The sequence below is a fragment of the Schistocerca serialis genome, chromosome 1 (genome assembly GCF_023864345.2).
Source record: "Schistocerca serialis cubense isolate TAMUIC-IGC-003099 chromosome 1, iqSchSeri2.2, whole genome shotgun sequence".
In the NCBI taxonomy this organism is placed as follows: Eukaryota; Metazoa; Arthropoda; class Insecta; order Orthoptera; family Acrididae; genus Schistocerca; species Schistocerca serialis.
In genome coordinates this window covers 529,242,870-529,256,921 of record NC_064638.1, presented here as the reverse complement: position 1 = coordinate 529,256,921, position 14,052 = coordinate 529,242,870, and the positions used below count along the sequence as shown (strand labels likewise).

At 38.2% G+C, this 14,052-nt stretch overlaps 1 protein-coding gene across 5 annotated transcripts in view; it reads right to left on the bottom strand.

Moving 5' to 3' along the window:
• The window catches only part of LOC126474917 (THO complex subunit 6), a 67,989-nt gene that overhangs the window by 4,304 nt on the left and 49,633 nt on the right, over positions 1–14,052 (bottom strand). The window contains exons 5-7 of one of the 5 annotated variants that reach the window (XR_007586602.1): positions 9,855–10,091; positions 7,422–7,614; positions 4,295–7,282 (exon numbers count right to left, since the gene is read on the bottom strand). Coding sequence is in view for 1 of the 5 variants with exons in the window: in XM_050102425.1 (XP_049958382.1) it covers positions 7,528–7,614; positions 9,855–10,091 (324 nt within the window). In the remaining 4 variants the exon portion in view is untranslated. Of the gene's footprint in view, positions 1–4,294; positions 7,615–9,854; positions 10,092–14,052 lie in introns of those variants that run through there. The other 4 variants (XR_007586603.1, XR_007586604.1, XR_007586605.1 and 1 more) reach the window with 4 other exon arrangements.

Sequence of the window (14,052 nt, the reverse complement as noted above, 5' to 3'; positions counted from 1 at the left end):
ATAAACAAACTGCCTACAATTAGTTGCATAGACAGAACATACCTCCAAGAATGAAGGCATATGTTTGGATACTTTTGGTGGTTTTTAATTAAAAACCGTATTTCTTTATAAAGTTGGCATGCAATTTACTTACGGTGTTCCTGCCTCTTGTTCACATATTCTGCAAACCACAGCTTCTCCCCACTTTGTTAGCGGAGGTTGATGTCTAAAGAAACTTTGTTACACACATACGAGGTGGAATCCAAAATTTTCGGGACTGGTGCTGCCATCTGGAAAGTAGGAGTAGTAGATCTTTGCACTGCTCGGTGGCGAGAGCTGCATGTCTGATGAGTTAGTGTGCCGAGTGGCATTCAGCTGGGAGGACACGTTGCGTGTTCATAGCGATTTCCGTAATACTCTGTGTTTGGTGTGTGGTGATTTTACGATGGATCTGCGAACAGAATAGTGTGTGTGTGAGTATCAAATTCTGAGCGAATCTCGGAAAAAGTGTTACGGAGACCCTAGCAATGATTCGACAAGTGTTTGGGGGTCAGAGCATAAGCCGTACGCGTGTTTTTGAGTGGCATGTCGGTTCAGGGCCGGCCATACAAATGTCGACGATGAAGCTCACACTGGAAGGCCCGTTAGCCACAAACACCAGACATTGTCGCCAAACTTCAACAATTGGTTTGTGCGGATCGACATCAAACCATTCAAGACCTTGCAGATGAAGTGTGTATTGGTTATGGGACATCTCAACGAATGTTGACTGATGAATTGGGCAGACGTCATGTTGCTGTAAAATTTGTGCAAAGGACCTTGACTGCTGATCAGAAGGCACAGTGTGTTGAATTGTGCATGGACCTTTGTCAGACCGCAACTGATGATCCAACGGTGATAACCTGCGACGAGAGCTGGATTTACGGTTATGACCCAGAGACAAAGCAACAATCATCCTAGGGGAAGAGCTCTCCAAGACACAAAAAAGCGAGACAGGTGAAGAGCATGATCATCATTTCCTCTGATACCAAGGGAATTGTGCCCAAAGAATTCATCCCACCCAACCAAACAGTGAATTCTGTGTACTACGGTGACATTTTGCGTTGGCTCCGTGAAAATGTGCGGTGACAATGGCCCAAACTTCGGCGTCATGACAACATGCCCTGTCACACGTCCTTGCTCACCAGGACCTTTTTGGCAAGAAACAACATGGCGCTTGTACCCCACCCACCGTACTCGCCAGGTCTGGCACCTTACGACTTCGCGCTATTCCCAAAACTGAAACTCAAGTTGAAAGGCCATCGGTTTGATACTCTAGAGAGGATTCAAGAAGCATCGCTGGCGATGATAAATACCCTCAAAGAAGAGGACTTCCAGAAAACATTTTACCAGTGGCAGAAGCACTGGGATCGGTGTTTATGTGCGGATGGGAACAGTTCAAGAGTGATGATGACCATTAGTCAGAAGGTAAGGTTTTCAACAGATAACAGAACCATCCCAAAAATTTTGGATAGCACCTCATACATTTGGCAAAAAGGCAAAAACGAAGTTTCTTTCGATGTCAACCTCCACTAAAACAGAAGGAAGAAGAAGTGGTTTGCAGAATATATGAACAGGAGGCAGAAACACCGTAAGTAAACTACATGCCAACTTTATAAAGAAATATTGTTTTTAATGCAAAACAAACAAAGATGTAAAAACCTATGTATCCATACCTTCAGAAAAGCACAGAACATGTTTTTTAGATAAAAGTGAAATGTGTCTAGTGTAAAATTCCCTTTAATTAATAATAGTAACTTAAGATGGAGAAATCAGTAATAATTGATAGTAGCTTTGGTTGTTCAGATATATATCAAAGTACCAAATCCTGAGTTTTGCAGTAGTTAATATAGTTTCCATAAAAATTGATGTTTTTCACAATTTTTAAAGGCATTGGTTATTAAAAATAGAAATTTAAACTTCTGATAGCAATTATATTATATCATAAAATCAGCACACTGGAGTTCTTAGTGCACTACTTCTATTATTTTTTGAGTTTTTCATGGAAGTGTAAATTTTGGTCCAAAAAAAACCAGAAGTATTATACATTACCTGCACCTAAGAAAGAAGATAGGAAGTAGATATCCAAGCACTGTAGTCTTATTATGAATTAATAAAGTTGTACCAGTTTTCAGGATACTCAGCCACATGAAATTATTTACTATTATTTCTGTAATACAGTTTGGGACAGACGTGAGGAACTCAAGTTCGGAGGATAAGGTCAATGAATAACTCCATTAAAAAATTTGTAGAGATCGTTATTTACATAGGGAATCAACATTTTGAAAATATGATCTATAAAAAGTTATCTAATACAGAAAAAATTGTAATCAAACAGAATTCCAACTGGAAAAGATATCCAAGATTTGGTGTTGCACACAGGTGCTTTCTGGGCACACATTTAGGTGTTCCAGCAGTAAGGAATCAAATTTTCCTATCGTCATCCACACTGACTGACAAAAACAGCACAGTTACGGGTGGGATCAAACTACTGGAGTTGCTTGGTGTGATCACTTTATAATGCTGCAGGTACATAACCATATTTTTTGTTACAGCCAGTGAGCACAAGCCTTGGATGGCTCTACACAGGGACAATTTACGCATTCATAAGACTATGTTAGTATTCCATTTTCATTTCACATATTTGAACTTTTGTGTAAGTTTTACGAAACTCTGAAGAGGTTAAATGTTGTTACTCACTCATTCTTTCAGGTATTCGCAAGTTTTTGTGTACCACCTGCATTCAAAATCCCAGTGGCAAACGTAGCATTAGACTTTCCATTTTACAGGCGAGCAAAGCTACCACTCACTAAATCAGCCAATATGCAATTATTATTAAAGGACCTAAAGTAGAATTTTTAATATGAACCTTTCCAGGTGCTGAGGAAAGATTAACAGTTGTGTGAAGTTTTACTGTTACTGTACGTTCATCAAATACGAAGGCTTCTTCATGGAACTGGTTAAATGGCTTTCACTAAAAAATTACATTATTGTCACATGTCATTAGATAAAAGTTTTTCAGCTGGTCAGAGCTGAGATCTCAGCAAGTGGAGTGAAGACTACAGGTAAATCTTTATGACTATTTTCAAGTTACCTATCTGAGTACGATAAAGACTAGTGTTTGCTGTTTGGACAGGCGCTGAAGTGGCATATAGTTATCTACATATGAGAGTTACAGGACACAAATACCATCTTGATGCATCACATGATATTGCCACATTTTCACTGAAAGTGCACAGTAATTGTAAAACTGACTTTTTTCCACATCACAGAGGATAGCAAGAGTCTTAAAATAACTAATCTGAGCTTACCCTTCATTGTTAACTGCATGCGAGTGCTCGCCTACTGTTTAGGAGAACCCTAAAATTCCCCATCAAACAGCTCATTTCAAGAAATCTGCAAGTGTGATCATCACAAAAATAACTGAGCCTTTTGTTTTAGTCCCCCACTTAGCTCTAAGTCAGAGGTCTATAAATGATGCTGGTGATTGTGAATTGTGCTTTTATACTGTGAGGATGCAAAGTGTCTGCACCATTTCAGCCAGCTGCAGTTTTCATGATCTGGCTGCTATTTGCCCACAACTTGCAGCCATTTGCTGGCTCCATATCTTGGACAAGACACTCTGGCACGCACTATACATCCTCCCCAACCAAATTGCTATTTCACCACAGGACCCCACTACCTGTCTTAACATTAGAAGTCACAATAATTAGCAATTCTTCCACCTATGTAAGACCACGCATTGCAAGAAGAGAAGGCACTAATTTAGCATGTGAATGGATTAAATGGACTGAAACTTGTCTGATGGTAGTCTAAGGAGTGGACACACAATAACTATGGCTAAAACTAACTACACTCTTTTGCACTAGCAATATCTGTCATGAAACTCACTATTAAAATCCGCAAACAAGTACTAATAAATGTACAACAGAAGAAAGAAACATTAATGTCAGTATCTGCACAGCAACTTCTGCTCACTGCTAAAGAGCACAGTACATCACAGATGCTAAACTGTCCTGATACCTGGTGAATGCTATTTTATAGACTTCCACTTCATCTTACTGCTACATATTCTCTTAATTACTTTAAATGATTATGCGGCTTTCTGGTAAAACATTATGCAGACAACAATGGTGGGTGAGGTATAACTCTTCATTCTCCATAACATTTTTTACAATACCCAAATGTGACATTTAAAAAGCACAATGTGTACAATTGAACAAGAGTTTTGTTGAATAGCCACAAGCTTTTCAACAGCTGAATTCAAAGATCCCAATAATTAATCACAGGATTTCTTTTATTTTGTTGATTGTCAAATGAAGATGCTTTCAGAATATAAAGAGGTATAAAATAGAAAAATAACACTGGGCAACAACCAAAAAAACGTCATGGGTTTCTCAGCTGATTTAGACTAATTTTGGTGTTCTGAGTCCGAATATCACATTGATTTTGCTCTATCAGGTCAACTTTTTGAGATACAGCCATAGGCCTACATGACCATTTTTCCCTGAAATGTAAGCCTTTTTATAGGCTTCAATATGCTAATATTAGGGGTTTTAAGGGGATTATTCAGGACATATGAAAACAAAAGAAGCCTTTAAGATTGTAACAGTTAATCATTCCAATAGATGCCTTTTTTTCTTACTATAGTATAAAATTTATTCTAATTTTTATTGTCTGACAGTCAACTGCATATTTCTATTACTATTTCAGATTGATATGGCTTCTGCGCGACGTTCATGCATGAATAATCCAGACGTTTTCTGCTACATCTGCGGAGAATACACGCTTTCAGTGGACAGGAAGAACATCACGGGATTTGTGAAGAACGGCCACCAGGCTTACTTTCAAGTCAAGCTGGGTGACCAAGATAAGCCCTGGGCACCGCACACGGTCTGCAAGAAGTGCGTGCAATACCTCCGGCGGTGGACGAATGGCACGAAAACTTCACTGAAGTTTGGGATTCCGATGATTTGGAGGGAGCCCTTGGACCATGCATCGGATTGTTACTTCTGCGCCATCAATACTACTGGCATCAACCGGAAGAATCGGCACAGCCTCCAGTACTCCGACCTTCCATCTGCCCGCCATCCAGTTGCTCACTGCGAAGAAATTCCTGTACCAGCGTTCACAGAGCTTCCTAACATCGACGACGAGGCCACCACTGCAGATGAGGGAGGATATATAGCAGACGAGGAGTATGAAGCACAAGATGGTCGGCAGCTCTTTTCACAATGTGAGCTTAATGATCTTGTTCGGGATCTCAGCTTGTCGAAGACTTCATCCGAGCTGTTGGCCTCCAGACTCAAAGAGAAAAATCTACTTGGCGAGGACGCGCGTATCACTTTCTTTCATAGAAGGCATGAGGACTACATGGGCTACTTCTGCCAGGAGGAAGACCTAGTGTACTGCCGAGATGTCGCAGTCTTCTTGTTAAACTCGGGGCTCCTACATACGATCCAAGAGATTGGCGACTCTTTATTGACAGCAGCAAGCGCTCTTTGAAGTGTGTGCTCCTCCACAACAGGAACGAGTTCGCCTCAATCCCTCTTGCTCACTCCACAACTCTCGTAGAGAAATATGAAGCAGTGAAGTACGTGCTCGACAAAATCCAATATGAGCAGCACCAATGGATCATCTGCGTCGACTTCAAGATGGTGAACTTTCTACTTGGTCAGCAGTCCGGGTTCACGAAATACCCATGCTTTATATGTATGTGGGACAGTCGAGACAGAGCCCAGCACTATGTAAAGAAAGTGTGGCCGCCACGAGAGCAGTTAGTACCTGGTGCGAGAAACATCATAAACGAACCTCTTGTTGACCGGGAGAAGATATTGATCCCACCGCTACACATGAAGCTTGGGTTAATGAAACAGTTCACGCGTGCTCTGGACAAGGATGGGAGGTGCTTCCACTACCTGTGCCGAGCCTTTCCGCGACTGACCATTGAGAAGCTGAAGGCCGGCATTTTCGATGGGCCACAGATACGGCAGCTCATAAAGGACACAGAGTTCGAAAACTCCATGAACACGTTAGAGTGCGCCGCGTGGAAATCGTTTGTGCAGGTGGTGAACAACTTCCTGGGGAACACGAAGGCAGTAAACCACGCCAGACTCATCAGCAGCATGATAGAGGCCTTTCAAAAGCTCGGGTGTTTGATGAGTATAAAGATGCACTTCCTGTACTCACACATGGAGAAGTTTCCTGAAAACCTTGGGGCGATGAGCGACGAGCAGGGAGAAAGGTTCCATCAGGACATGCGCCAAATGGAGGATAGGTACCAGGGGAGGTGGGACGCAGTCATGATGGCGGACTACTGCTGGATGCTGAAGAGAGGCAACCCAGCAGCTGCTCACAAACGGGAATCGAAGAAACGCCGATTCATGCCGTGAACTCTGAACTTTTGTGTCACGTAACGCTCATTGTTACACTAATATTATGATAAATATGCTTATTTAATTTGATGGAGTAAATAAAAACTTAATGAATTTGCATACGTTGACTTTTATTTCTTGAGGAAAACGGAAAAAATCTTCCGGGGTTTCTCAGCAGATGATACAAAGAAATTTGTTTTTTTACGAAAAATCGATTTTTAAAAATTTCTGTAGCAAAAAATCCTGACCTGATAGACCAAAACCAAGGTCTTTTTCGGACTCAGGGCATCAAAATTAGTCTAATTCAGCGGGAAAACCCTAGACTTTTTTAAAAAAATCTTTTTTTGTTGCCCAGTGTAATCACCTTCTCTGTATGCTACTTATTTGCAATGAACTGTTAACATTAGTTAAAAGATATTGGTTTATCTCTGTTAGAAATCAGACACAACACATTCCAGTGACAACAATTAAAAATCAAAATACACAGAAAATAATTTTCTTCTCCACACAATACTTTTGTACACTGCACACTTATTCATAAAAACGCATGTATCATTTGCACATTTCATGACTTCATAGAAAAAGTTATAGTATCTACTTCCAGTTTCCATACATCTGTTTGCTACAATACAGGTATATGTCTCTTACTAACTGATATTATCCAAATAACACATTTACCAAAGATCATATATTACACACAGGGATGAGTCTTTTTAATTTTCCTGACAAGAAATACAGCACCATTTCCTTCTTTAACACGAATCTGCACTAGTAGTCACCAACTTTTTCAAGTATGTTGTGTCTGCAGGGAACTCCAAACAAATCTACAAGTAAAGTTTGCAACACATATCATCTCCCTCTTCTTTTCAAAATTCGGTATATATCTGCAACTTGTCAAGATTTTATCATTACAAATATATGAAATTCATCTCACATCAATCTTACTTTGACCCAGGCACACTGATATATTCAATATCTAGAAAGAATTTCTAAGTTCTTCATCATTTAGTAAAAAATTCGGGTTCTTACCACTAAATGAAGTTGCAAAGTTTTCTCAGCACACAGTAATACGTATCAAAAGCAGAGACGCAATCTCAGTCCCTCTCCGTTTACACCAAAAAATTAGATTCTGTATTCACGGAGCGAAACTGAGTATCTGGTCTCTGTAGCTGAAATTTGTGCACAAATCAATTTTGGAACTGGAGCCCGCAATGCACATGACCTGAAGACAAGAGAAAAGGTCAAACATTTACCTAAGTATTTTTTATTTATTAATAGATTACTTAAATATGATTCAAATAAGGAACTCAAGTGTTATGCTAAAAAAAGATCATACAGTACATCATCTGCCATTTTAGTTTTTTTATTAATTGCACAGAATCACTGTAACAGCCAAATTATCTTGAAAAAATGAATAATTACACATACTATATGTATATTCATATGTCTGTATAAGGTGTTAGTTCCAAATTATCAACAGAGAATGATGAATGCTATCACCATATCTTGCAGATTTTTTTGGTCCTTTGGGAGTATTGTAGCTATCTCCTGAATTCATGTATCTAACAAATAAATTTGAGGATTTATAAAAAACAAGGATGAGAAATTTTTATGTAAAGCAAATAGGAAAATACAGCTACTGTGCTGTGGCATATTACTTCTTGTTCAATAATCACATAACTGTATTCTTCACAATAGATTCAAAACACAGCTTTATGTTTCTTGAGGAAGATACCCATGTTTAAAAACATCTGGCTAGTTCCTCCTATAATGTTTGCGAAAATAAGATAAAACAAATTCTCAGTTAATCTCGCTACTGGAAGTCAATTACAAAAAGTAAAGAGCATGATTGGTGCATATAGTAAATATTTGCAAAGTGGTAGAATAAGTGATTCCTATTATTTTTTTATCATTATACAGCTACAATGCTGACGATTTCACCAATAACAACTGAAAATACACCGACAGAAAAAAAATCACAACACCAAGAAGGAGTTGTACAACATAAATGGAAGTTGGTAGGCATGTTTCCACAACTGGAAGATGACATCTATTCAGATTTGAGCCAGTCACATAAGAATGGCACTAGTAGTGCTACAATGAAGCTGCAAATCAGATTTGCTTTTAATACATGCTGTAATTGTCGTGAGTGTTAGTTTCCTATGGGATTGGATGTGATGAGTTGATGTTAGTCAAGAATGCCTTTAAGGCAATGAAGACGACATGAGACAACGTGTAACAGGGTTACGAGAAGCTGGACATTCCTTCTGTGATTCTGCAGAAAGATCTGGCAGAAACATAGCCTCTGTACATGATTGCTGGCAGCGGTGACCACGAGAATGTACATCCCCACAAGAAAACCAGCTCCTGACGGACACTTGGCACTACCGAGAGGATCACCAAGTGTTTGGCATGGGGCTCTAGTGCATCGTAGTGCAACTGCAGCAGCAATTTGGCCAGCGGTTGCCATCATAATGACACAACGAACTATTACAAACAGGTTACTTCAAGGACAACTTTGAGCTAGATGCCCTTTAGGGCGCATTCCACTGATCCCAAACGACCACTATTTGCGATTTCAGTTGTGTCAAGCGAGAGCTAATTAAAGGACAAGGTGGACGTTTGTTGCATTTTCTGATGACAGTTTTTTCTGACTTGGTGCCTGCAACCAACCTGTCTGTGTGCTAGACACACTAGACCTCCACTTAGAGTTATGGTCTAGGGTACAATTTTGTATGACAGCAGCAGCACTCCTATGGTCATCCCACACACCCTGACTGCAAATCTATAAGTCAATCTAGTGATTCAATCTGTTGTGCTGTCATTCATGAACAGCATTCCAGGAGATGTTTTTACAACTGGATAACGCTCACCCACATACCACTGTTGTAATCCAACATGCTCTACAGAGTGTCAACATGTTGCCTTGACCTGCTTGATCACCAGATCTGTCTCCAATCAAGCACATATGGGACATCACTGGATGATAACTCCAGTGTCATCCACAACCTGCATTAACGGTCCCTTAATTGACCAATCAAGTGCAACAGGCATGGAACTCCAGCCCACAAACTGGCGTCCAGCATTTGCACATCACAATGCATACATGTTTGCATATTTGCCTTCACCATTCTGGTAGTTAAACTGGTTATTAATACACCAGCATTTGCAAAGGCTTATCTCGTGCTTACGATACTATGCGATTTTGCAATGTTAATCGTTTAAGTATGTCACCTAGACAAATGTATTCCCGAAATTTCATTACTCTACATTAATTATTTTTTGGTGTTGCGATTTTTTTCTGTCAGTGTATAAGTCCTTGTTTAAAATAATTGCTAATCTAAGAGTCACATACAGCCAATGACTCTTGTTAATTACAGTCACAGTCATCATAAGGCATAGTCTTGCTCAGAAAATATTGAAAAACATGGAAGAATGTGGACATTTCATTTTAATCCTTACCTTCAATGGTTCTTCTTGATACACAGCTGAATATACAGTTGTTGAAGATGAAGGTATCTGTGCCAAGATATCACCACTTAAATTCATCTGGTAAAAATAAGGACTTGCACCACCTGCCATCACTCCATCGTCATAAAACATTGCCACATGGATCCCATAATCTTCTAATTTGAATGTCGTCGTTACTTCCATAGATCTCAAATGCCAAACTCCTAAGCGTGGGCCACCTCCACACAACTAGAAAAATAGTTTGGACAATACTAAACAAAATTTATGTAATCTGATTCCAGTTTTTTTTTTTTTAAATAAATATGAAGAAACACTCAAACCAAGATACACACAATACAGGGTGTCCCAAAAAGAATGACCCGATTTTAAGTTATTATATTGAGACAAATGTCGCTAGGTAACTGAAACAGCACTAGATGTAATCAGCATGATCTAGAGTTTCAGGAAAAATCCGCTAGATGTTGCTACGAGCACTGACTGTATCCAATCTCGCTCAATATGGTGTCCGCGCAACAGGAGGCGCATTGTGTTATTGAATTTAGTCTTACTCAATCAGTTATCGCATTTCAGCGGCGTTTCATATTCGATGTTCCTCCCTTACATTGTGACATTGATGAAGTAAAAACCAGAATATCAGCTGCTACAGCTTCAGTGACAGAAGACACCTTACGCTCAGTTTGGGATGAATTCGGCTATCGGCTATATGTTGTCCGTGAAGCCAATGGTGGACATACTGAACATTTATGATGTATTTTTATAAACTTCTGTCTTTTCTGAGTAATTTAGTATGCAATTTGTAGGTGTTAAGCCCTTCTTCCGAATAAATAATTCTATTAAAATTGGGTCATTCTTTTTGGGACATCCTGTATTATTTAATAGTTCACTATAAGTACATGTGCTGGAAGAAGCTCAAATAAGATTTGGCTGCAGGTCATAAAGAGCTATGAACATTTTACAAGTTTCAGAATAGTTACGAACATACAACTTTGATCAAGATGATATCATATAGTGGAACATCAAACAACACACCACAGTATAGCCTACTTTTGGCAAGACTCTAAGTTACAATAATAGTTTACTTGTATCTCTTGATTTAATTACTTGCATATCATGAAGGAAAGCAACTACTTCCCCTATTTTGATGAAAGGCATGTGTTCTGAACACTACGTGCAATAGATCTGCAGCAGACATCAAGTTGTAAAATTAATGCAATCAACTAATTATCTACTGGAAAATCCACACTGAAATAATGACAATACTATAGTTGCTACTCACCAATAATAGATGACACATACACACACTCTCAAGCAAACGCAACTCACACACACGCACACATGACCACAGTTTCTGGCATTGCATTTGCATGAGTATGTGTATATATGTTGTCTATTCTGACAAAGGCTTGTTTGGCTGAATGCTTTGTTTAACAGACTTTTTGTTGTGCCTTTCTGCAACTCAGCGTCTCCACTATATAGTGAGTAGCAAAAATCCTTTCCATAATATTGTCATTAAATTATCTATTGCTATTTTTTCAATTATTTGCATGAAAGTGTTGGTTGATAATTATGTAACTTTGTACAGTTCTGCCCTTATTTGTCCTCAGAGGCAAACTGCAAAAGGAGCAACTATGATTCATGTTACAGCAGTAGCAAGGAAATGGAAATCATTCATAACAAATTTCTGGAATTTGATTGCAACATTACAGTCACAATCAAATGTATCTTTCAGCAACACCTGAGTGGAATCACAACCGTGGACACTCCTCCATCCTACTCAGATTTGCCAATAAATTCAACTTCTAAGCACTTATTAATTCTGTCTTTTATTAATCCTGAAAATACACAGAGAGATTTCCTCATGTGAATGTGTAAACAGTTATGTAAAGACTAGGAAATTAATAATGATAAAGAGTTCTTTTCATGCCATGCCTAACTTATCTACGTACCACATAGTCTGTATGAGGGTCATGGTTGTCTGATAGCTCATAAACCAGGCAAATGGCATCACAGAGACAAATGCAAAAATGTGGATAAGAAGTTATCAAAAGAAACTTCAAAGAGGTCATCATAGTTGGCACAAATATCAGAAGATCTAAAATAACTACTAAGGACTAAGACCTAGATATTTTTAAGGCCAGAATCAAGAATCCACTCAAGTCTGCCACAGATGAGGTCAGAAACAACAATTTATCAGTTTATGTGGTTACTGAGCACTACCATGTTCATGTAGCTGGTTTCCACTACAGCAAACCTGCATAAAAACAAGTCATTAAATCTTGTCACTGGAAATCATGCACAGTGCTACTGATGATTCGAAACTGAGAGTTGTGTCAAGAAAGAGTTGTGTTAAGAACTTTCAGCATATTTCTAGTTTCCACATCTCCTCCACACCTTGAAGACTCAACAGTCAGTCAGATAATATGGGATGGTGGATTTTGTACTTAAAATAAAAGAAGCAAACCTTTTTTAACTCTCTATTCATTTAATTATTTCCAAAAAGAAAACATTGCTTACTAGATGCTCATCTTTACTTTATAACAACAAATCTCATCTTCAAATAATGAAGGCAACAACTGGAAAGTCCCTCTATCCAATAAATATAGTGCAAGCTTATTAAATAACAAAACAGGCATACACAAAAAAAATCCAACTGTCAACCACTTTTATGAATTATTAATTGTAAAATCTTGCCATTTTTGAGGGCTTATGAGTAAAATGTCCAACCATTTCAAATTGCATTTAAAATTTTTTTAAATGTTTGTGTACAACACATAAGAGCCTTCATCTAACAAACATATTTCAACCTTTAAAAGTCATTTTCTTACAAAAATCTACAAATATGGAATAATATTAAGATAAACTCTAAGTATCTTTTTTCCCAAATACTACAGGAAAGGGCAATTTGGAAAATGAGAAATTCTGATAGCTCATTGTTACTTTGCCTCTTCCTACAAAAGAAACTCAGATGTGAAAAGTTTTTTGTTATTTGAATAATGCAATTGGAAATACCTGCTGCTGTAGCTACAGATATTTTTCTTAAAACAGGTACGGATATGTTTCATGAGAACATGTCACAGCCACAGCAGTGCGCTAGAATAAGAATAAATAAACCAATCTGATAATGTAATAAAAATATTATGATGAACTTACTTTTAACCTTTTTCCTGTTTTCAAATTGCCCTTCAGTAACCATATGTTGTTGCTACTGTTGTTTCTGAATGAAGAGAAAAATGAAAATAATAATGCTTATATCCTACATATTTAGCAAATCTTACAAGAGTCAGTAGCTTTTCAAGCTTTTTGTAACAGCTCTTTGCTCTAATCATAGAGAAGGTAGATGAATGACAGCTATAGCGGAGTCTCAAATCACTTGTCTTATAGGAACAAAGAATGTGTGTTGTGGAGAGTTCACATGAGAGCAATTCAAAACAGAAAATCAATAGGTTGGATAACTTTTTAAGGGAGCATCTTGAATGTAGATCAGGTCGTTGGAAAGCATTTATTTCAGTCTACAAGACAGGAAACAAGAATTTGGAGTCATAGACCACGAGTATTTAACTGATCCTGACCAAACAATCCTCCCTCCAGACAAAGTCTCCATCACTGTTGTAGTGGACAGCAGAATAGCTTCACTACTGCTCTAAAAGATCCAACTACATGCCCTCTGCTGCAGTGGCCCCTTCCTGTTAGTCCTGCGTGACTTCCAGTCCCTCTTCTTAATAATGGACATATTGTGAACAGAAGTATGTGACCTCATAACTATTCATTTAATAATAATAATAATAATAATAATTTATTATGTCGACGTCATCTATTGACTACAAATATTCACATTACCAATTTAAGTATGTTATTCCACCAACAGATGTGATAATCAACCCACAAATAGTTTCACCATGATGTACAAACAATAGTTATATACGTACAGAACATTGTGAATATAGTATAAAACATTATCAATAATACATGCCCCATGGTTGTCAAGCCAGCAGTATTTTATAGTTCACAATGCCTAAGCTGAATAAAAAAGGAGAAATGGTAGAACTAGAGAAGAATAAAAAGAGAAAATTTAACAAAGATCCTCAGACTGCAATAAAGAAACGATGGTACATGCAAGATGAGGAAAATTGAAGATCTGTATAAACTACATAACCAAACTATATGTGACCACGAAATGGGCTGAGGAAAT